We start from the raw sequence: 24,106 nt of genomic DNA, 5'->3' as shown, positions 1-24,106 counted from the left end.
CTCCCCCACGTGAAGAAAGGACAGCTGAAACTTGGGAAGGCTATAAAAAGACCTGCCGTGTATTTATTTAAAACGATTTTTGAAATCAATAACAATTAAGGCCTGGTTCACTCGAGTCTCATCACAGTGTGGTCCCTGGACCAGCAGTGTGAGCATCTCACTGGGAGCTGGTTGGAAATGCAGAACCTCAGGCCCCACCTGGTCCTCGGGAATCACAATCTGCATTTTAACCAGCTCCCCAGGTGATTCCAATGCAGCGGTCTGAGCAGCTAAGCTTTTCCTTTGTAGAAGTGCACTTCTCTGTCACAGCTGCTTACTTGCTGTATGGAGCGCCCCATGGAAGGTGACCTCCTGCCTCTCACTCTGCTCATGAAAACAGCACCAGCATGTTAGGGATCCCAGTTGGAGGCAGCCTTCAACCAGTCCCTGGTCAATTAATGCAGCTTTTAGCTGCAATTATTGGACATCGCTGCTCCCCAGATGCTTCTGGCATCTACAAATAGCTTTTTACCTCCTTCCTTCATGGGGCAGGTTTTCTCCCAGACGTACCTGTTTTCTTTCTTTTTGCATCATTCGATTTTCGCTAGAATGGAAAAGCTTTGAATGATCAGTTTTTCTAAAGTGAACTGCTACTGTCTTTCTGAAAGTAGAATGTACTTGCCACTCAGCTGCCTGTAATTGCAGCCAGAGCTGCCGCTGACCTGGGGACCACTATTCAACAGAGTGCTATTACTTTCCACAAGGGAAGTGATAGATTTGGACTTTATACACGCGGGGAAAAAAAGTCCACATAATCAAATGGAATTTTAGAGAGGGAAAAATAATTCTTAAAAAATAATACAGAAGTCAACATAGCACCATGGTTAGGTGTCCAGGCTCTCGATTCAGGTTAAGTGCAAACCCCCTCTCCCCCCTGACATCGGGCCAGGTCTTACTCTGTCTGCAACCCTCTTCCTCATTCGTACCCTGGGACAGTACTAGTCTTGCTGGTGAGGCGGTCAGCAGGATGAAATGATACATGCAAAGCGATCAGCACAGTGGCTGGCTGTAGCAAATTCTCCATAATGTTTAGTGTTGGCAATTATCATTAAGTCATCCGAAATTTTATTTCTTATCAAAACACTGCAATTTGGTTTCTGAGTTATATGACATTAGGTTAAACTTGAGTTGTATTTAACTAACCATGTAGATAAAAATGTAATAAAACAACTGCTTTAAAACATGCTAAAAAGTCAAATTGCTCTCCTTGTCTTTAGACCAGAAGGAATTCTATTTTGACTTACTGGAGTTGTGACGTAATCATACCATTACTTCAGGGCGGGTCCAGAGCCTCTCATTGCAGGGCACGGTGTGGACCCAGGAGCAGCCCCGTGTTGACTAATGACCTTCTCAAGGCTTCCAAGAGGTCTCCTGGGTGTCTTACAGTTCTACCAACCCAAAGTAGGCTGGAGAAACAGGATTAACTTCTTGACTGGAAGGGAGGTTAAACACTGGGGCAGGAGACCAAGGGAGGCTGCAGGGTTTCCATCTCTGGGGACTCTTAATCAAGAGCGGTCTAGGATGCACGATTTGCTTCTTCTGCCTGGGAGCAGGGGATTGAACTAGACAAACTCAAAAAGAAAAACGTACTATTTTTAATGCTATTTTTAAATACTAGTTTTTAAATTTTAATGCTATTTTTTTTAACAAATAGAATGAATTTCCTTGTAATTTATAGGAAAATCAGTCCTGACTGTCCCTGCCCTCATGTGGAGCATGCTAACCCTCCTCGTTGGCCAACGAACGGCACTCAGCAAGGCTGCAGTTTACTTGTTGACATGCGTGGGGCTCCTCCACCAGACTCCGTGGTCCCTGAGCCTGGGACACCATCACGGTAGGGCCACACTCTACACCTGGTGCAGGAGAGGTCGGGGTGCATTGGGTTGGCTGATGGAGAGGATTTAGAAGAGCGTTTGATATTCTAGTAACCATCCCTTGGGCAGCTATTCAGTCATTTATTGAACATTTATTGAGTTAAATTATGACAGATGAATTCAAAGGATATTTTTACAGCACCTCCTTTGCACAAGGCAAACCTTTCCCCAAGGAACCTAGCATAGAGCCACATGCACAAAATCCACATTTCCAGCACCCAGAGGGCTAGCAGTTCCAGACGTAAGGAAGCACTGATTACAGGTTGGAAGCAATACACTGCAATTCTTTTTCTCCCTTACAGATTTCAGAGGAGCTTCTTAAAAACCCCACGGGTCCTGGGGCTGGCCCCGTGGCCGAGTGGTTAAGTTCGCGCGCTCTGCTGCAGGCAGCCCAGTGTTTCGTTGGTTCGAATCCTGGGCGCAGACATGGCACTGCTCATCAAGCCACGCTGAGGCAGCGTCCCACATGCCACAACTAGAAGGACCCACAACGAAGAATACACAACTGTGTACCGGGGGGCTTTGGGGAGAAAAAGGAAAAAAATTAAAATCTTAAAAAAAAACCAAAAACAACCCCCACGGGTCCTGCCCCCTCTAAGTGAGAACCATGCAGCACACAGGAAGGAAATGAAATATGCCTGGTTACCTGGGATGAAGGCTGTAATGAAGACCCTTCTACAAAACACTGTTCTAGTCCATTTTCCTACTTGGCAGCTTTTACTCCAAAGGAACATCCCCGAGGCTACTGGACGGCTGCATGGAGTGTGAGAAGGGTGCGTTTTCCCCTCGAGAAGGCCTGCTTCGTTGAAATGCTCTCTTGGTAAACAGAAAGGCCACAATCTCTCAGGATTTCAGTTTCAGTGCCCAAATGACTGGCCTATAAACATAATTTTTAACAGCTTTTCTTCAGCAACTCTGACTGTTTAATTAATCTTCAGCCATTAACCATTCATTTAAAATGCCACTTATGAAATCTTAATTTTGCACATTATCAGCTGGTTCACAAATAGCTAACCATGAGCGGAAGCATAATGATTCTCTCTCCCCGTTCTTAGAGCTCACCAAGCTTATAGCCAATTCTGGCTTCTTAATTAACCATATGCATATTAGCATTTAAAATTAAATGACAGTTTTTTTTTTTTTTTAAGAATTAATGTGCAGTGAAATGTTAACACTAACATCATTCTGCTGCCTTTTGAAGGGACTGAAGGCAGCGCCCGGCCAGGCCACTGCAATTCTGGACGCCCACAGGTGACACATGTGTGGGAATACTCCTCCCCTCACTCGAGTTGCCCTAATTGAGAGCACTCTTGCAATGATAGTTCGGACCCACTGTTCAAATTCTCCAGCTTTTATGTTTAAAGAAGAATAAGAAATGTCAAGCCCCAGACATTCTTCAGCGCTGGGCATTCAGAAATGACAAATCCAGCAGCACTTCCTCTTTTGGTGGTTGATCCTAATTAGGTGAGTCAGTTCAAACCAAATAAGAAGGCAGGGAAGGACATTCAGAGAAAAAAAATAATAGTCAGCTGATGCTGGAATGACTTTTTCTCTAACTAGGCCTCTGACTACCAGAGCCTGGGAGGAAGTCACTTCTAATTTTACAGGTGTCAGCTAGGGTCAAGGTCCAACCTGCAAACTGGGCCCAGAGTAGTTCAGGTTGGTTCATCACAGTACGTGGAAGGCTCTGACCCACCAGCCAGTGCCTGGGTCACATCTGAGATCTGATGGACGGCTCCCAACTTCCGGGACTAGACTCTGAGATCTGATGGAAGCTCCAAACTTCCGGGACTAGACTCTGAGTCTGTGATTGATTTGATTGGTGGCAGTAATATACTTCCAGACTGTACACATTATATCTTGGAGAATTATGGTAATCTTGGGAAATTTTCTTTTTCTTTTATCCAAATACAGAGATTCCAAAGACGAACAGAAAGAGTCCCAAATGAAAATTATGTTGCATCACCTACTAAAATTCCACGCTCTTGGAATGAGGAAAATTGTGAGAAGGTTCATTAAAAATGTTTTACAACACTGTGGGAGTGAAAATGGGAAAGACAGCAGATCGTTTTCTGGATCACAATGTGAACTGAGGCACGGCACCTCTGAATTCATTAGACACGTAGAGTAGGTGACACGTCGGTGGCTATAGCCTCGTTTTAGTTACATTATACCCGTGCAAATTACTGAAGCTAGTTTTGACTGAGAATACACGTACAGGTGTCAAGAAAACAACAACATTGAGACTGTAATTAGAAACAGAACTGTACTGACTAAGGAAAGAATTTAGAATCAAACATGCACAAACAATTTGGGTCTCAGCAAACTGGGCATTTTGTAATCTCATTAGCAATTCAGTTTTTAATCCAAGTAACTACTTAAAATACAAGCATATATTGACTCTGCAATTTCTGAGGCTTTATTCCAAGAGAATGACAACCATTTATTCTCTTTGAAGGCCTTTTAGAACAAAAGGAATCATGAGAGCTTTCCAACGAACAATGCATAAAGGCCACTGAGCCAGATCCGTTCTGTGATTCCTTCCCTGATCAATTCATTTAAGAAGCACGCATGGGTGCCTGCCATGTGCTAGACACTGGGAATGCAGACATTTAAGGTAAATCTTGCCCACAAAAAGGTACACTCCCATGAGGCAAATGTGGCAGTTTACCCACAAAGCTTAGTTTTGATGTGGTTACTTTCTCTTTTGGGTACTCTCTGAGCATTTTTCTTTGAGTTAAGGAACTAATGGTGACCGTTAAGATTCTGAAAGAAGAAAGACACCTTAACTAGTGATTCACCAAGTCTGGAACCCAGGCCAGCAGCATCAGCATCAGTGGGCAGCTTGGTAGAAATGCACATGTTAGGGTCCTAGTAAATCAGACCTAGTAAATCAGAAACTCTGGAGGTAGAGCCCAGGTCTGTGGTTTACCATGCTCTCCAGGTACTTCTGATGCAAGCTTGACTTGAGAACCATGACCTTAGACCATTAAAAGTTGACCTTTAACTGCAGTAGCTTATATATATATATATATTTTTTTTTTTTTTTAAGATTTTTATTTTTTCCTTTTTCTCCCCAAAGCCCCCGGTACATAGTTGTATATTCTTCGTTGTGGGTCCTTCTAGTTGTGGCATGTGGGATGCTGCCTCAGCGTGGTTTGATGAGCAGTGCCATGTCCGCGCCCAGGATTCGAACCAACGAAACACTGGGCCGCCTGCAGCGGAGCGCGCGAACTTAACCACTCGGCCACGGGGCCAGCCCCTGCAGTAGCTTATATTTATCAGACTAATAAGGGCATCTCATAGCCCTGAGAGTGAGTGATGAGGTGGGAAATGGGGCTGAAGAAGATGGCGAGCCTTTTCCATATCTCCATCTGTGCTAGGTCACACCTCTTGGTCCAATGAAGAGAAAGGAGGTAGCATGCAGACTAACTCACCCAGTTCCTAAGCCTCCGTCCTTTCTCCTCTGCCTGGTGTTGGTAAGAGCATCTTCTTTCGCTTCTCCGCACATGCCAAGCTCCTGTCCACATTGGACTTTCCACTTTGCTGCTCTTCTGCCTGAAAAGCCTTTCATGCTCCTTTCTCCACCAATCTTCTCCTGACTAACTACTCATGCTTCAAGCCTCAACTTAAAGGTCCCTTTCCCAGTTAATCCTCCCCGACCTTTCACGATGTCAAATGTGTTTATAGCATCCTCTGCTTTTGTGTGGTAGTACTCAAGGCGTGGTTATAATTATTTAATATTTGTCTACTCCAGTAGATCTTAAGTTCCCTAACAGTAAGGACTATACCCAAATCTTACTCAATAAATACTTTTGAATGAATGAGGATTCATTAAGCAGTAAATCTTATGGAACCCAAACCAGTGTTAAAGAACCATGTTTCCTATGGCCTGACCTGGGAGTTAAGCTGGTTCAAGATACATCATCAGCAGTTCCTGGAACCCCCTCTTCTTACATCTTTAGATATTTCTATTCTCTACATTCTCCACCTAACTGTTCTAGAGAAGGGCACCTTAACCAATCGTGGTGGAAAAGTGAGAAAAAAATAATGGCTAAAATTTGCTGAGCACTCAACAAGAGCCAGCAACTGTGCTACACACTTAACAAGCATTGACCCTTCAAGTCTCCAAAAATCCTAGGAGACATGGGGTCATCTTCACCCCATGAATAAAGAGAATAAAGAGAGGCTTGAAGATGTTACACTTTATGGCCAAGGAGACAGAGTAGTAGAGTTAGAATTTATATCAAGAATTTATGCCCAACTTCAAATTCCATGCTATTGACCACTAGGAGAAAGATGATAATCTCAAAGGTAATAAATAGATAGTTAAACACTGCTCAATACTTGGCATATAATAAGAGTTTAATGAATACTACTAGCTATCATCATCATCATCATCATCATCACTATTACTATCCTTAGTCTTGAAAATTCTGATAAATATTATGCTTCTAGATCCTAAAACCCACATCTGAGAAGATTCTGAACACACTTCATCTGATAGAGCTAAATTTGGAGAAATTCCCTCTCAGAAAAAAATTTCCAAAGGGAAATTTATGAACTGAGCCTCTTCAAAACTACATGTAGACTCAAATGATCTGAAAATTACTATTGAAGTCTACTGCTTTACACTTTTTGTTTTCCAGTGAATTAGTTTTGGTCTTGGAAATCACACACACTCATAAAAGTTGTGTTCCAGACTCTCAATTGGTAATAAGCACATGTAAGCCCTTGGTGCTATAATGTCCTGAATTTCTGAAACACTTAGATCTAGTTTTGTTTCTCTTACTTGGCATTTCTTAGTTCTCACTCACATAAGTGCCCAGATAAACCAGTTCATAAGATACTTGCCAACTTACACCAACACTGGCCTCACTCCTGGAAGAAAAAGGTTGGAACAAAGCTGCAGTGAGTGGAAAGCTGTGACAGAACACAGAAAAACAGACGAGGAGAGAAAGGGCTACAGTGGAGCACCACCATGCTAGTTATTCTTGGTGCAAGAACACTGAAGCATGAGGGGCAAAGAAGGAAACAACCCATCCGCCCACCTGCTAAATGTGGTCACTGAAACGGTGAGGACAGCCCACAGGGTCTCTGAGTGAGAGCATGGTAGGGAGATGGAGCCTTTGAAACGTTATGATGGAAAGTTCATGAGACCAACACTCAGGAGCATGGGAGCTATTGCTGTTTTGTGGGCCTCAACAAGAAGGTCTAAGATGAAAAAAATTGAGTGCTAATAACCAGTCTCTTCTACAACTTTTCCAAAATCAGTGTTTATTTAGATTCAAATGTCAAATCATTTTCAAGAGCCTACAATGTACCAGGCCCTAAACATGTGGCCTTCATATACATGTTCTTTTAATCCTCTAACAACCAAGTCTATTAACTGTAAATTGATGTTATCAACACTCACTGTTAGAGTAGGATGAGGGAGTTCCATTTTTGCTGTGATGGAATAGCTTGTTGCATTCTCAATTTCATAAGAATAACCAGAACAGCTGAACAAACTTAAAACAAAACAAAACAAATCAAAACTGCTTGAAGGCATTGGAGAACTCCCAAAGCAGCCAGAACTTGAGAGGCCAAGATTGATTCTGAAAAGTAGGTAAGCACATTGAATTGAGCCCAATATTCTGTGGCACTTTTCTCTGCAAGTCATTTGCTAATTCATAAGTGGCACAGAACCAAATGCTAAAAAAATGAGCAGAATTTAGTGGTTAAGAGACTTGGAGACTGAGCAGAGATTTTGACAACCCTCACAGGGCTGGGAAGACAGAATTAGAGTTCACGGTCTGCTAAGGAAGAAGGGCCTGGTAAACAACCCAGATTTCCAGTTAGGATCATAGAAAACCCATACCCCAGGAGTCAGGGTAAACAACAGAGACCACCCCTCACAACAACTAAAATCCAGCTTCCAGCCATCTCAATCCAAGACTGCATTAAGAAAATATGCTCCTACACTAACTGCCTGTCACAAAGCAAAAATTAATCCTCTCTAGAGAAAGATAACATCAGCCTTATATTATTTCCACAATTCATCAAATACTATGTCTAGCATTTGATTAACACAGACCAAGAGAAAGGACCAAATGACTGAAAACCAGTGGAAAATCAAAGAATACAAATTGATCCACAGCTGATCTAGATAGTTACATTATTATACATGGTTCTTAAAATAACTATAATTAATATAGTCAAGAAAAAAGATGACAAAATGGAGAATTTCATCAGAGAAGTAGAATTTCAGAGTAAAACAAATGGGAACTCTAAGCCTGAAAATTATAATAACCAAAATTAAGAGCTTAACAGATGGGTTTAGAGAAGCTTGAACACAGCAGAAGGCAAGATTAGTAAACTGGAAGACAGGTCATTCAAAAATAACCAAGATGAAACAGAGAGAAAAAAAATAGAAGCTGAGAACAGAGAGCAAGAAACATGTCCATGTACAAAAAAGCCTAATATTTTTGTGTCATTGGAGTTCCAGAAGGAAAAGAGAAAGAAAATGGGACAGAAACAATTTTTGAAAAGACATCAGCTGAGAATTTTCCAAAATTGAAGAACATTAAATCACAGACTTAAGAAGCTCTACAAATCCTAACGTGCTTTAAATACATCACCACAGGGGCTGGCCCTGTGGCCGAGTGGTTAAGTTCGCGCGCTCTGCGGCAGGCGGCCCAGTGTTTCGTCAGTTCAAATCCTGGGCGCGGACATGGCACTGCTCATCAAACCACGCTGAGGCAGCGTCCCACATGCCACAACTAGAAGAACCCACAACGAAGAATACACAACTATGTACCGGGGGGCTTTGGGGAGAAAAAGGAAAAAATAAAATCTTTAAAAAAAAAAAAAATACATCACCACACACACACAAGCACATAGGAAAACTGCTGAAAACAAAATACAAAGAAAAATTTTAAAGCAGTTAAGAAGAAAAAAGTCCCTTATTTTCAAAGGAGTAACAATAGTCTGATAACAGACTTTGATGAAAACATTAAAAGCCAGAAAACTATGGAATGATATCTTTAAAGTGTTAAGTGGAAAAAACCTGCTAACCAGGTACCCAGGGAACATATCCTTAAACAATTAAGATGAAGTAAAAATTTTCAAAACAAATAAAAACAAAGAGGATTTGCCACATTACAAGAAATACCACAAGAAGAAATAAAGGGAAAAAGAAACAACATCCCAAATGGAAGCAAAGATATTCAGAAACAAAGAGAAATAGAAATCGTTAAAATAAATGAATAGTTACCATTTAAAATAATAATTACAGAGTATTTTAGGGTTCAAGACAAATGCAGATTTAAAATACATGAATACATAGGCTAAAAAGTAGGAGGGGTTAAATACAGTTAAAGTGTTCCAAGTTCTATACATTGTACAAGAAGCGATAAACATACTAATTTATCATGGACTATAATAAGTCAAGAATGCACGTTATCATCTCTTGAATTCTACAGGTACTAACAGAAGAATAAAAGAATGTATAATAAACTCATAAGGTTCAAAAACTGAATCATAGAGAATGCTTGATTAATAATCTTTACAAAAGGCAAGAAAGGACAGAAGAATAAACACAGAACAGGTGAAACAAGTAAAAAATGGAGAGTAAGAGAGAGATTTAAACCAAATTATATTTGCAGTATCATTAAATATAAACAGAATAAATACTACAATTAAAATACAGAGATTGTCTGACTGGATGTGAAAACAAAGCAAAACCTAACTACATGCCTCTTACAAAAGACACACTTTAAATATAAGGGTACAGAAATATTGAAAGTAAAAGGATAAAAAAGATATACTAAGCAAAAATTAAGAAAAAGAAAGAAGGTATAATTATATCAATATCAGGCAAAGCAGACTTTAAAGCATCAGTCATTACCAGAAACAAAATGAGACAAGTCCTAATGATAAAAGGAATACATATTTCAGGAATATATAACAATCCTAAATTTGTATGAACTTAATAAGCTTGCAAATGCATTAAGCAAAAATTGACAAGACTAAAAGAATAAATTGATAAATCCACAATCATAGGAGTCTATTTTAACTTTAAAACAGAAAGTAAAGAATCTAAAGAGCATGTTCCCCAACCCCAATGGAATAAAAAACTAGAAATCAACAACAGAAAAATAATAGGAAAATCTCCCAACAGTAGAAAATCAAACACACTTCCAACTAATCCATAAGTCAAAGAGGAAGTCTCAAGACAAATTAAAAAATACAATGAGCTGAATAAAATGAAAATACAACATATCAAAATTTATGAGATATGGCCAAAGCAGTGTTGAGAGGGATATTGATAGCATTATAGCATTAAATGCTTATATTGGAAAAGAGGAAATCCTCAAATAAACAATCTAAGCTCCCACTTCAGGAAACTAGAAAAAGGAGAGAGAAAAAAAGAAAAAAAAGCAAAGCAAGCAGAAGGAAGGAAGTAATAAAGAGCAGAACTCGATGAAATTGGAAACAGAAAAACAATAGAGAAAATTAATGACAAGCTACCTGATCCTTTGAAAGATCAATAAAATTGAAAAACTCCAACAAGACTGACAAAGAAAAAAAGAAGACACAAATTACAAGTACCAAAAATGAAATAGAGAATATTACTATAGACTCTGCAATTCAGTAACATAATAAGGGAACATTGTATCAATAGAATAAAAAGAGAATACTACAATTAACTCCACACACATAAATTTCACAACTTAAATGAAATGGACCAACTCCTAGAAAAGTAAAAACTACCACAACTCACACAATATGATATAATTTGAATAGCCTTATAATTATTAAAGACATTGAATTCATTACTAAAAACCTTCCCCAAAAGAAATCTGTAGGCCCAGATGGTTTCACTGGAGAATTCTACCAAATTTTTAAACAAGAAGTAACACCAGTTCTATACAATTTCTTCCAGAAAAAGAAGAGGCAACACTTCTCTACCCATCTAATGAAGCCAGTATTACCCTGACACCAAAACCAAGGAGAGTACCAAAAAGTAAAACTACAGACCAATAACCCTTGTGAACGTAAATGCAAAAATTCTTATCAAAATAATAGCAAATAAATTTAAGTAATAGATGAAAATAATTATATACCATGATCAAATGGTTTGTATTCTAGGAATGCAAGGCTGGTTCAATGTTTGAAAAGCAATAAATGTAATCCAACATATTAACAGGCTAGAAGAAGATACTACTCAGCAATCAAAGGGAATGAACAATTGATACCCACAACAACTTGGATGGCTCTCAAGGGCATTATGCTGTGTCAAAAAAGCCAATCTTAAAAGGCTACAAACTTCCCAATTTATGTGATTCCATTTATGCAGCATTCTAGAAATGACAGAATTATAGAGACGGAAAACTGGCTATTGACTGCCAGGGGTTGGGGATGGTGGACAGAAGGGTGTGCAACTATGAAGGGGCAGCATGAGGGAGATCTTTGTGGCGAGGAACTGATTCTGTATCTTGATTGCAGCAGTGATGATGTGTGTGATAAAATGGCATAGAACTATGCACACACATTGTTTCAACATCAGATTCCTGGTTTTCATATTGTCCCATAGTTATGTAAAATGTAACCACTGGGGAAAACTGGGTGAAGAGAACAAGGGACTTCTCTGTACTATATTTGCAACTTCCTGTGACTTATAAAGTTCAAAAGAAAGAGTGAAAGAATAATTATAACTATGGCTATATATAATAACTGTAACCATATGGCTATGAAAAAAGCAAATAAAAGCACATAAGGTCATGTTGGCAAGAACTGTCCATCCAAATTGAAAAAAAATCTACCAAGCAGAGAAGCAAGAACATTTCAGAATTCTCCACCCAACTTCAGTTCACTCCTAGGGGATTAATAGTAATCTTAATGGCGGAATGGTCTAAGTCTCAGATACTAGCATATATAACATTAGCTTAAACCTAAATGGTGCTTATTAACTTGCAGATGCTGTTTTTTTGTTTGTTTGCTTACATATATAAACTCAGTTAAATTCTTGCAACAACAGTCTTCTGCAGATCCTATGATTGTGCTCATTTTACAGATGAGGAGACTAAGCTAGAGAGAAGTAAGAAATCAGAGGCGGGAGTGGTACAAGACAGCCAGTGAGGCTTTGTTCTAAGGATGGGCACGGCTCGAGCCCAGGCCACCTACTGACCTGGACGTAGAAAATCCACTGCAGTCGCATTGAAGACACTATCCCTCCTCACTTTGTGCTCAGAGGTCTTGGCAACTTGAAAAGTGAGAACCGAGTAATGGCCAAGTTTGAGGAAATCCAGAGTGCTCAGGATTGATTGAAAGTCTGTGCAAAACAAAGCCTTGTGAATTCTATTTCTGATGGGTTCAAATCAATCCTCAGTCAGCTCTCCAGAGGAGAGGGTATTCCACAGCATATAAATATTAAAACATCTCTTTAAGATGTTGGATATTTATGAGTACTAACATTAAAACTATCTTTTATTGCCCGTTCTCATCCCACTGATTATTTATTGCTTGAAAAGATAAATACAGGAAAGCAATTGACCCAACAATGGCCTATTCTTGATTACATATTGCATTAAATTCAGAAATTATAAAGAGGGCACTTTGGAATCTGTCTTCCACATCAGCAAAGATTGTGTAATGAAAAGGTATGTGGCTTAGCCTAATAGATTAATGCAAACCACAGGTCACAGGAGGCCTGGAGGAAGAGTGGTGGATCCACACAAATCCGGCACTGCCACAGAGAAGCAGGTCAGAGCCCACGGCTTCTGTATGCCCTTGTACTTCCATAGCTTTGAGCAGGTGCTTGGCACATAATAGGTATCTAATTTTTTCATGGAATGAATGAATAAATGAGAGAGGGAGGGCCACCTGGAAGGTAAGGAGCAACACGTGTACTCTTTGCTAATGTCTAGTGGCTTCCAACCTTTTTTACGGCAATCTCCAGTGAGAAATGCATTTCGCATCATGTTCCAGTGCTCAGCTATATACATACTCTACATACATATGCACATATATACACTTTACATCCATATGTAACTTAAACAAAAAAGATTATGAAATAATTCTTACAGATTAGAATCTATGAATGATGTTTTCTTTCTTCTCTGTGCTATTTGCTTAATAAAAAATGTTGGTTGATTCCACTAAATTGATTTCAAGATGCGCTTACAGGTTACAACCTGCAGTTTGAAAAACGTAGCATAGCTGGAAGCACATGCATGGGTTTGGGAGGCACAGCTGGGTTGGTATCCCGGCTCTGCCAACTGTGTACTGGTGTCACCATAGTTAAGTTTCTTAATTTCTCTGAACTGCCAGTTTCTCGTTTGTGAAATAGAGACTCACTCTACAGGATTTCTGTTATCTTTCTAGGGCACAAATCTGAACACACCATCTCCGTTTCAACGGCTCCCTGTTGCTCTTGAGCTAAAGCCTAAATGCTTTATCTTTGATTACATGGCATTTAACAATGCGGCCTGTGTTGACCTCCATCCTGTGCCTCTAGCTGCTCCTAATTTACACAGGCCCCTCCAGCTCTTCTGATATATGCAGTTCCCTAAATGCACCAAGTTTTCTCTCTGGGCCTTTATGCATGTTCTTCTGCCCACTAGGAATTTTACTTGTCTTTAGGTCATAACAGAAACTCCTTCAAGGAGCCTTCCTTGACCAGCCAGATCTGCCTTCAGCGCCCCTCTCTTGTGCTCTTACAGCATCTTTGGCTTGCCCTTATCATGGTAGATCCTCATTACTATTCCAAAATATCAACTGCATCCCTCTCGAGGGCAGAAAACTCTGTGTCCTGTTCTATTCTCTTTGTGTTATTTATGTGTCTAAAAAAATCTTGCATACCTCCTCTCACCTCCTCTTAATAAACGGGATAAGTTAGGCAAATACATCCTAAGGATCAGGTCATTTGTCTGAACAACAGTCAAGCCAATGCTTCCATGACAGCTTTAAGCAATCAGAGTCACCCTTTGAAGCATCTCTTACACATGCCCACTTGCTACCAGTGGTTGAGGACGGCAGGGGGTAGAGGTCTCGGCAGTGGATGGTCACTGAGTACCAACCCTCCCTGCCTACCTCATGTGTAATAAAAGAGAAGACTGCCTACATTTGTCACTCCTGGACCCTGACAACTTAGGCAGACATAAATCTAGCATAGTCCGAAGAGGAGGGCTCTCGGAAGATGGGAACAAAAAAATAATGAGAACATCAAGGTTTAAAGAGCGGGGACGGTGGAAAGCAGAGTTAATGGTATATCAGTTACTATCAGCACTTATCTGGTCATAGAGAGTCTTTCATTAAGAGAGTTCCCATTATTGTTTAAAAGTCACTTAAAAATTGATGGTAATATGTTCTAAGAAAAAAAAAATCTGATTGCTTTGTTCAGCTGATGAATCTTAACTCTCTCTGGGAATGGCGTTCATTACTGGGATTCCCCAACTGAAATGAGATCACAGCTGCTCTGTTTGTGGAAAGTAAAGATCATGTGTCCAGGTAATGAGCTGCCCTCACTGTCCGGGTCCCCGCCTCCCACAGCTGTGAGTCAGAAGTGAGGGCAAAGACAGCCTTAGGACTGGGGTAGAATTAACAGGAAAGATCACCAGACGAAGAGACTAGGGACGAACACCAGCAGAGGCATGAGCTGTGCCTGACAAACGTGTGGCTCCAGAAAACACCGCATCTCGGAAATCCAGAGACTGGTGAAGGGACATCAGTTATCCTGCATCGCCCAAGAGCACAAGATGTGTTCGCACCCAGCTGTTCACATCTGGCTAGGAAGTTTCCTCTTAACACCTTTTCTATCCGTCGTCACCTTTATCTTCGAGTTTCCCCAAACATGCTTTTCAGTGGTCACAAAAACTAAGAACGCATGTCCCCCACTTGCTTTACTTAAGTGATGTTCAAAGTTGTCCAGACTGAGATATTTCTGTCTAAGCTGTAAAAGAGGGTCTACAGAATAAAGATAGCCTCCCACAGGGAGTTAATAAGAACATATTGGAACAGAGTGTAATGTAGCATTAATCTATAACTTTTGCATTATTAACAGGAAGAGAAAAAAAAAGGAGCTAAGTCATTTAGAGGTAATCTGCTTGTGGCGGATTCCATGGAATACCTCCCTAAAACCCACTTGTAACTCCTTTCTCCCTCGCCTTTGCTCACTGGAGAGATGAAACACTATTTCTCAGTACCCTCTTGCAACTGGAAGAGACTTTTAAATATAGTTTTTGTCAGTGAGATTTCTGGGAAATCTTTTCAAAGGAATGACCTTGACTGGCACATTCCATTGGCCATCTGCCCCTTTCTCCTGCTTTCTCCTTGGAGAGTGGCCTTGAAGCCCAGAGCTGCAACAGCTGTCTAGAATCATGAGCAACACGAGGAAGACGACTGACCGCTGGGGAGAGCAAAGGAGAAAAACGAAAAGAGGCCCCTCGATGAAGCTGGGGTCACCTAAATTCCTCAAAGGCTGGAACGAATCATTAGTTAGGTTTTCCACTGTTTACCAGCCAAACAGGATCTGACTTGACACAGTTGTTCTTGACAACTCTTCTGGGGCCCACAGAACTTTGGCTTGTTCATGCTGTGGACAACTGTTGAGCCCAACTCTGAACCAAATAGACACTCATGTGACACGGCAGAAAGAAAGCATTGTTCTGATGACAAGCTTACGAACACCTAATGGGTTACGGTTTTTAACAAGTAGGTGACAAGGTAGCCAAGTGTGTAATAACTGTGTCCTTCACTTCTGCAGGTGATACGATGGATCTGAAAGAATCTGAGCTGTTTTCTTGCTTTTATCCCCTCACTTTCTTTTCTTTTTCCACTTTTTGTTTCTGATGATTGAAATACACCAGCAGGAGTTTGGGCTGGAATTGGGAATTAACCATTAATCATGCAACCGTGGGATAGATGGAATCTAACAGGTTCCCAAACCCACGACTTTAAGGGTCAGCAGCTAGATGTAACCAGTAACCTTCCTAAATAGCTATATTTAGTTCAATAACTTTCTTATTATATAGCCCAATAATATATTATATAGTACAATAATATACAGTCTAATAACCTTCCTCAATGGCTATTGGTCAACATTTATTGAAGCAAGCACTGGGATAATTTCATTTATTCCACAAACAATCCATAGAAAATAGGATATATTCTTGTCCCCATTTTATAGCAAGGAAACCAAGGCTTTGAAAAATTAGTATATTTGAACCAAGTTCCTAGAAAGACCAATCCATAGCCTCAGGTCTTTCCCAAACTGAATGAATATGCAACTTCCTGATCTATACAGTATGTCCTGCAGATACCTCTATTCTAATGGAACACGTTATACTGTAATTATTTGTTTATGAGACAATTTCAGCAATTAGACTGAGTTCCTTGAGGGTAAGGATGAGTTCTGAACTTCTCTGTATGACCTACGACATATAACAGACGCTCAATAAAAATTTTCCTACAGATACTGGCAAATACCTGCTGGGAATCCAGGCTGCTTAAGCGGAACACTGAGGAGTGGTGTGCTCTTTGCTGCTTTAATTTCACAGCTGCAGCATATCAGTTAGTAGGTATTTAGTGAGCAGGTGTTAAGTGCCTAGTCTTACACTGGACCACAGAATGTCTTATTTTGCATAATTAAGTCTAAATGGACATATTTTTTGTGAATACCTGGAAAGGAAAAAAATTAGCTCCAGGATTCACCAAGAACAAGCAATTCCCTTTCTTGTCAGGGTTACTAGATTGGTAAACCCAGGGATTCTCAAAAACATGGTGTACCTTAACATCAGTACGATATTTGACCAAGTCTCCCACGATGTCCATAGATGAACTGGAGAATGCACACTTGATGACAGTGGACTAGATTAATAGCCAACTGAACATCCCAAAGAGTGTTGATTAATGGGGGTCTCAATGAGGAGTCGCAGGGACTCTACTTGACAGTGATCAACGATCTTATCAACGACATGGATAAGTCCATGATGATTAAATATGAGGATGGCATAAACCCAGGAAGGATAGCTAATAGATTGGAGGACAAAATCAATACTTTAAAATATCTTTATTGACTATAACAGTGGGCTAAACCTAACAGGAAATATTTAACTTTGATAAAAAGAATATCCTACATTTAAAAAATATCATTGTACAAATACAGGATTTCATACAGTCTGTTGGGGACTCTGGCTTGACAGCACTCAGGTGAGTGCCTAGCTCCCTTGCCTTCCCGTTCCCCTCTGGCCATTGACTCCCCTCTCTCGGGTTTCCCTGTTACTGAGCTTCCTGTAGATCCTCTAAGCACACTCTCTGGCGGCCCCAGCAGTCACCACGTGCTTCCCTGACAGCAGCCCTGCTCACACGGTGCTCTCATTGCGTGTTTCCATCTTTGCAGCCTCCCCTGGCCTGTCAGCCCCATAAGGTGGGGAAGGCACCCATCTTCCCCCTTGTTCCCTGATGAACCCCGCTCTGAACTCAGGTGCTGGCACTTAGCAGACACTCAATAAGTATTTGTTGCATTATGCATGAAGATGAGAAATGGCAACTTGGAAAAGTCAATTTACTGAAGGTCACGCAGCAGTACTGGGAAGAGGACTGGACCCAGGGTAGCCTCATGCCAAAGCCCAAGACTTAATTGGCCATTGGCATACTGGGAGCCCAGGTGGATGCCACTCTACCTGTCTTGGTGCTAGTTTCATTTAAATGAGAGTATGGTTCTACTAATGGTGCAGTGTAGGGAAAAGAAGACTGTATAACATAAAGAGATCTATAATAAAGCCCTGACTCCATGCTGTGTGACCTTGGGCAAGTCACTCAACTTCTCTAAGCCTCAGTTTCTATAATGATAATATAAGAAGGTTATTCAGGATGGTCTATGAATTCTCTGGTTAGCTCTGAAATACTATCATGGAAGGAATGTAGAAGTTTCAGACTTTTCCATCCTGTAATGACTCTGCTCTTTCTTTATCGCCAAGCTTCCTAAGTTCTCACCTCCTGATCCATGCTCTTCACATTCCAATTTTCCCTCTGCTTCAATCTAGCTACTGACATTGCTCTAAATTAACTGAGGATCTCTTAGTAGCCATATCCCAAATCGTTTTTTCAGTTCCCATTCTGTTGACCTCCTGACGCATTTGGAAACCTCACCTCTGTGGTCTCTGCTAAACACCTTCCTCTTAGTTTTAAGCTAAAGTTTTTGGCTGCTTCTTCTTTTCTCCTGTCTCTGATACCACTCTCTTATTCCAGGTCCTTTCCACCTTTCACTACTGTAATCATATCTTAATTTGTCCCACAGTCTGACCCTCTTCCTCTTTGTCTGCCATCAAGCTGGCAGAGCTGTTTTCCTCAAATACAAATCTATCAGCTCATGCCCCAGTTAGATACTCTGATGGCTCCCACTGTTCACAAGATACGCAAATACATAAACACCCATTGCACACATGAAACCACTCATCCTTCTGGAGCCCGAGGCAGACACCACTATTCAAGCAAAACTTCAGGACCCTTCTTAACACGGACTTCCAGACAGCTACTACCAATCAGTGCATGTGAAGGTAAGATGGAACCTATTCATTCACAGCCTGGCTCGAACCTGCTTTCCAGCCTCCTTTCCCGTCACTTTCTTTCCCACCCACACTCCATGTTCTGGATGCTTCTGAGCTTCCCTAATGCCATGCTCCTCCAGACCACTTCACCCTTGTATAGTCATGCACCACGTGATGATGTTTCAGTCAACAACCAACCACATATACTGTGGTGGTCCCATACGATCAGTACCATAGAGCCTGGGTGTGCAGTAGGCTGTACCGTCGGGGTTTGTGTAAGTGCACTCTACGATGTTCGCACCATGATGACGTTGTATAAGGATGCATTTCTCAGAATGTATCCCTATCAATAAGTGACATGTGACTGTACATGCTAATTATTCTATAAGGAAAACAACTTTCCTACTGTATCTGGTCAGTTCTTGCTAATCCTCCCAGAGCCAGTACAAACATTGCTTCCTTTTGCAGACCTTTCCTGACCACCAGCAAAAAAAAAGCTTCTTTTTCTTCTGTTGGCATCATATGGCAATGATCTATTTCCACGTGTGTTGATCCCCTTCTAATTAGAGCATGACCTTATCTGGACTGAGACCACACCTTGGTCATCGTGTTGCACTCCCTAGAGTTTACTACAATAGCTAGAACACAGTAGGTGCCGAATAAATACTTACTTACTGAATGAAATGCTAAACAGATGACGAAGTGAATGTCTAACTGGACATATGGCAGGTTTAGAACTCAGAGTCCTGCTTATGGACGCCGCCACGGACACTCCCGCAGCAGCTCTCTTCTCACACTCACCTGGTCCCAGGCATGTCAGGAAAGCTCAGAATTTCATTGATAAAGGACAGTAACAGTAATAACAATGATGGAGATAATAGCAACGTCTTGAATACTTACTATGTGCAAGACAAAAATTGTTTGCTTTAAGACTTAAAGAACAAGGAGTAGGGGGGCTGGCCCCATGGCCAAGTGGTTAAGTTTGTGCACTCTGCTTCGGTGGCCCAGGGTTTCGCCAGGTTGAATCCTGGGTGTGGATATAGCACAGCTCATCAGGCCATGCTGAGGCACCATCCCACACAGCACAACCAGAAGGACCTACAACTAGAATATACAACTATGTACTGGGGGGCTTTGGGAAGAAGGCGGCGGAAAAAAACGAAGGTTGGCAACAGATGGTAGCTCAGGTGCCAATCTTTAAAAAAAAGAACAAGGAGCAGAACAATCTTTACATATAATTAAAGAGAACAGCAGAATAAAGATAATTCTGAGGATAAAGAGTCATACTTGGATCTGTTATCCAAAAATACGATAACTATCTAAAACACCACTGAAAGAACTTTAGATCATTTATTAACGCAATGCACCAAAGGAAAGACTACAGCTTATGCACAGGTCTGGGCTGGGCAGTCAATAATATCGTTTTCCCTGATACATTCTGTAGTGGCACCAGTCAACATTATTCTAAGAAATTTCTCTCCCGGTCAAATCTACATGGATGAAAATTAGCTTAGGATAGAGTTTCCTAGTGTTCCAAGGAATAACCACAAGATCTGGGAAAAAAACAAGTGCTAGGTGACAAAAATTTGGGGAGTGATGGTGTGATTATTGCACGCTCCTCTTAGAGAGCCACAATGCTTATTAGCACGTGGGGACGAGAAGACTGCACTAAGAAAATCTGGGCAGTGGGGCTTCACCCAGAAGTCTCCGTGTGGATTTGACCAGTGAACTTTTCTTTTTAAAGAATGCCTCATCTTTATTTCATGGAATTAGTATTGGAAAATACTGGCTTTGGAGGTTCCTAGACACAGTCCATCTGTGCTGGGATTCTAGCAATGGGCACACGCAAAGGGGATTGCTATGAAGACCTATCTGGTTTAGGGAAAGTAGGACTGGCTATGGTCTGCGCCAGAAGAGACTCACACCTGGTATTATTACACGAAAAAGGTTCAACCCTATATGAAGGCTTGGAAGAAAAAGGCCAACTCCTAACCAGCAGTTTGAATTAACAGTTTAGTTATTATGGCTGTCTCACAGAGTCACAGGAATTTATATTTTCATTTTATCCCAAAGAAAAACTTGACCATCTTTCTTTAATACTATCCACCTGGAAGCTTGACAGTAAGGATTAAAAATTGCTCCTTCCTTCCCACTTGGTTATTGGAAAGGCTCTGAAAGGTAATCAGTCTTGTGAAGCTACACTTTACAGTCTGCATAAAAATGCCACGATTTCCCTTCCTCTCCCTGAGCTAATTGAAGTGCATAATATCACCCAGCTGGGGAAATGTGAACGGTAAACATGCGCAATATATCATGCCCTCACACGGAGGCTGGGTGCTAATGGGGACGGGGTGGTTGTCAGGAGCAAAGGAAATCTGGAAAACAAACCTTTTTTTCATCTAGAATGAGAGCTCTTTGTGCCTGCCACCTTTCCCCCTGTTACCTCCTCCCTCCAGACTTCAAGCTACAGCCAGATTAAACCAAGGTCAGTCAACTCATTCCTTGCGCGTGTAATTCCAAGGGTCACCTAACAATGTATATTGACTAAAACTCTCTTCTATCAGCCTTTCAAGAGAAGAGGCATTTTGCTTTTGGCAGGAGGTGGGGTTGGAATCATCTCATTCCCTAGCTACTTCAATTGGACTGACAGATGGTCCTATTATCTCTCTCCTTAGCTGCTGAGCCTAAAGATCCCTGGCCTTGTCACCTCTTATCTTTCTCTACTTCATCAAACTCCGATTGCCAAGCCTATCTCCTTTCCTACCTCTGATCATCCATGAATAGCTACACAGGATCACATATTCCTTGAGTATAAAGTCCCCATCTTACTTTTCAAAGTCCTCTGCGCCTCTGCAGCTATCTATAATTCCACCTCAATTCCACTCCCTTAGAAGTCATCATTCTCTTCTCTAACTCCTCACCTTCAAGCGTCATGCCATCTTCTTGAACACGTCTTTCACATAGGGCTCTTAGGAGAAAGGACAATATTCCTTCAAAGTTTTCATCACTAGTTCTCTGCCACAATATTCCTTCAAAAATTGCTCCCTGTTGCACCATGAACTCAACTACTGCTCTTCATTCATGCCACCTTATAACTGTCTATTGTTTCATTTTTGATGGCTGATACCTTACGGGTAGGTCAAAGCACAGCACTTGTCAAGGGTACTATGTCGTTTCACTTATAATAGATTGAAGGATATAATTTTCTCTGTTTCAGCAGTAGACATGATTTGAAACTTACTGAATTAAAACTACATTCATCTTTCAATAAACTATATTACCTGTCAACTGGCATGGGAGGTTGGTAAGGCTTGTTGACCTTGGCATAGAGACCCTCTAAGTGGTCTCTCTCTGGAGACAGTGGACGGCCATCCCGAGGGTAACCCAGTGGTCCAGTCCGTGGGGGAGATGGAGACCTATAGACAGTTGCTGATGCGCATGGTTCCCGGAAGTGGTTCACTCTGGCGTAATTGGGGTCCATTTCATCATCGTCCATATCATGCAGTGATCCGATTGCACCAGTAGCATAATCAACAAGACTTCTTGCCTGCTTTTCCCTTAACTCCTGATGTTTTGCTCCAATCCTGAAAAATGTAGAACAGGTAGCAGAGACGTATGTGAGTTTATACGCTTATACAATGACACACTCTCCTGACTCCATGTTAACTCTTCCTAGTCAGTTACTTAGCTGTCACTTTCCTGTTTACTCAAGATCACATCATACAGAAATGCCAACAGCATATTCCATGGGATTACTTTTATAGCTCTGGCCTTTATTTTTTACAAGGTCTTTACTTTTATAGCAATGCTATAGGTATTTTGACATCTTGCCCATGCTGACTGGGCTGATTGCAGAGGAAGAGAATGATTCTCATTAATATTCCCTCCCTACAAACGCGATGCGATTGTGGGAAGAGTATATCTTTGGTGTGATATTACAGTCTTCCCCGGGACAGGGACACATGTTAAAGAGCCCGTTAGAATCTTACACTTTGTCTATGATGTCCATATTTGGTGCCTTAGAGTTCTGGGGTATTCTTCGAAAGAAAAGAGCTTACAAAAATTGATTTAAATATGAAAAAGAAATACAGAGGCTTTCTGGTCACTAAAAGCAGTAGGATTGTAGGTAATTTATAGAGTTTCTAAGTCTTTTGGTTACACAAATGGGGATCACTGTGTCTCATTATACAGGGGCTGGGGACAGAGCAAAATCGTGAAGAAATTAATAGGCTCCTGACAGAGATAGATCGGCACATATAAGTGAATTAAACACCATTACTGGCAGAACTCCACATCACTGAAGCTTTAAGTGATATTACAAAATGCTATTGCTAATCAGTGTACTGTGTAGACTACGGGGAATGCGGTTCCAAATCCAACTGAATTTTGAGAATTTGACATTTAATCTGGAAAGTGTTAGATCAGCTCTCCTGAATTCTCAGTTATGTGTTAAAGGGAAAGGTCACTGTGGCATCTTATTGGACAATGCTGCTCTGGTGGTGTCAGGAGGTGTTCAGAGCGAACGAGGAAAGAATGTCACCTTACACCACCAGGCCAACAGGATGAGAGAAGTAAGACAGTGACAGCTCGAGTGGCTCAAGAAAGACTCTCAGGAAAGGGTGGGGCCAAACCTGACATCCTGCATCCAGAGAATAGGAGAGGGTGGAAGAAAGATCCACATATGACTGGAGACATAGATGGAAGGCCTTGATGACCGAAAAACAAGAACAGAGCTCTCCCAGTATTGCTGCTTTTCAAACAAAACAGCCGTTTCTGCACATGGCATCTAGCTGTATTTTACAGAACATCAAACTCTTTGTAAAAATCTTTAAAAGCCATGATCTTTCGAAGTATTTACTCTTTTGGCAGAACAGCTTTTTTTCTTTTTAGAAGAGAGAAGGAAAAAAAGAAGAAGAGAAGGGAAAAAAAAGACAAAGAAGAAGGTATAGGACAAAAACCCAGCATCTGTCCTCCAGGCACAACAGATGAAAAATATGCCAGGATCCTCTATTGCATATCTCCTTGACTAGGCCAAATCACGTACTCTACACATAAGCAATTACAAGAATTTATATTTTTGCAAAGGGGAGCTTGACTCTCCAAGGGATTTTGAATGAAGATGAAAGGAAGATAACACAGTAGGGTACCCGTGGGGAGGCTCTGCTGTCTCCTTTCAATGCACGTTAGTCCTAGATTCAATGATGTTTGTTTTGAATAATTTTTGATAAAGAAAATAACCTGCTCCATTCTGCAACAAAACAATCTTCCCAGGGACAGTGCAGGCTGGATTATCAGAGAATGCTTGCTGCACGATGACGATAGGGATGGATTTCCATTGCAAATAGAATGCAGGACATCAGTAAAGTGAGGGGGGATTCTGGGTGGTTACTCTCCTCCTAGGTGGGATGGCTTCAAGAGAAATGATTCAGCAGAAAGATGAGCATCTCATCGCTGCCGCAGTGGGCTACACGTGTGCATTACTGAAAGAGGAAAACACCAAGCTTGACTTTTAAAAATCACGGAAATAGGGGCTGGCCCCGTGGCCGAGTGGTTAAGTTCGTGCGCTCTGCTGCAGGCGGCCCAGTGTTTCGTTGGTTCGAATCCTGGGCGCGGACATGGCACTGCTCATCAAACCACGCTGAGGCAGCGTCCTACATGCCA

The 24,106-nt window shown here is 41.2% G+C and overlaps 1 protein-coding gene across 13 annotated transcripts in view; it reads right to left on the bottom strand.

Moving 5' to 3' along the window:
* The window catches only part of PARD3B (par-3 family cell polarity regulator beta), a 921,213-nt gene that overhangs the window by 123,158 nt on the left and 773,949 nt on the right, over nt 1–24,106 (bottom strand). For all 13 annotated transcript variants that reach the window (XM_023622589.2, XM_005601746.4, XM_070242147.1 and 10 more), the window contains one exon: nt 21,727–22,029. In XM_023622589.2, coding sequence (XP_023478357.2) covers nt 21,727–22,029 — 303 coding nt within the window. The remainder of the gene's footprint in view (nt 1–21,726; nt 22,030–24,106) is intronic.

The sequence above is a fragment of the Equus caballus genome, chromosome 18, assembly GCF_041296265.1.
Source record: "Equus caballus isolate H_3958 breed thoroughbred chromosome 18, TB-T2T, whole genome shotgun sequence".
In the NCBI taxonomy this organism is placed as follows: Eukaryota; Metazoa; Chordata; class Mammalia; order Perissodactyla; family Equidae; genus Equus; species Equus caballus.
This window is presented reverse-complemented; position numbering and strand designations above follow the sequence as displayed.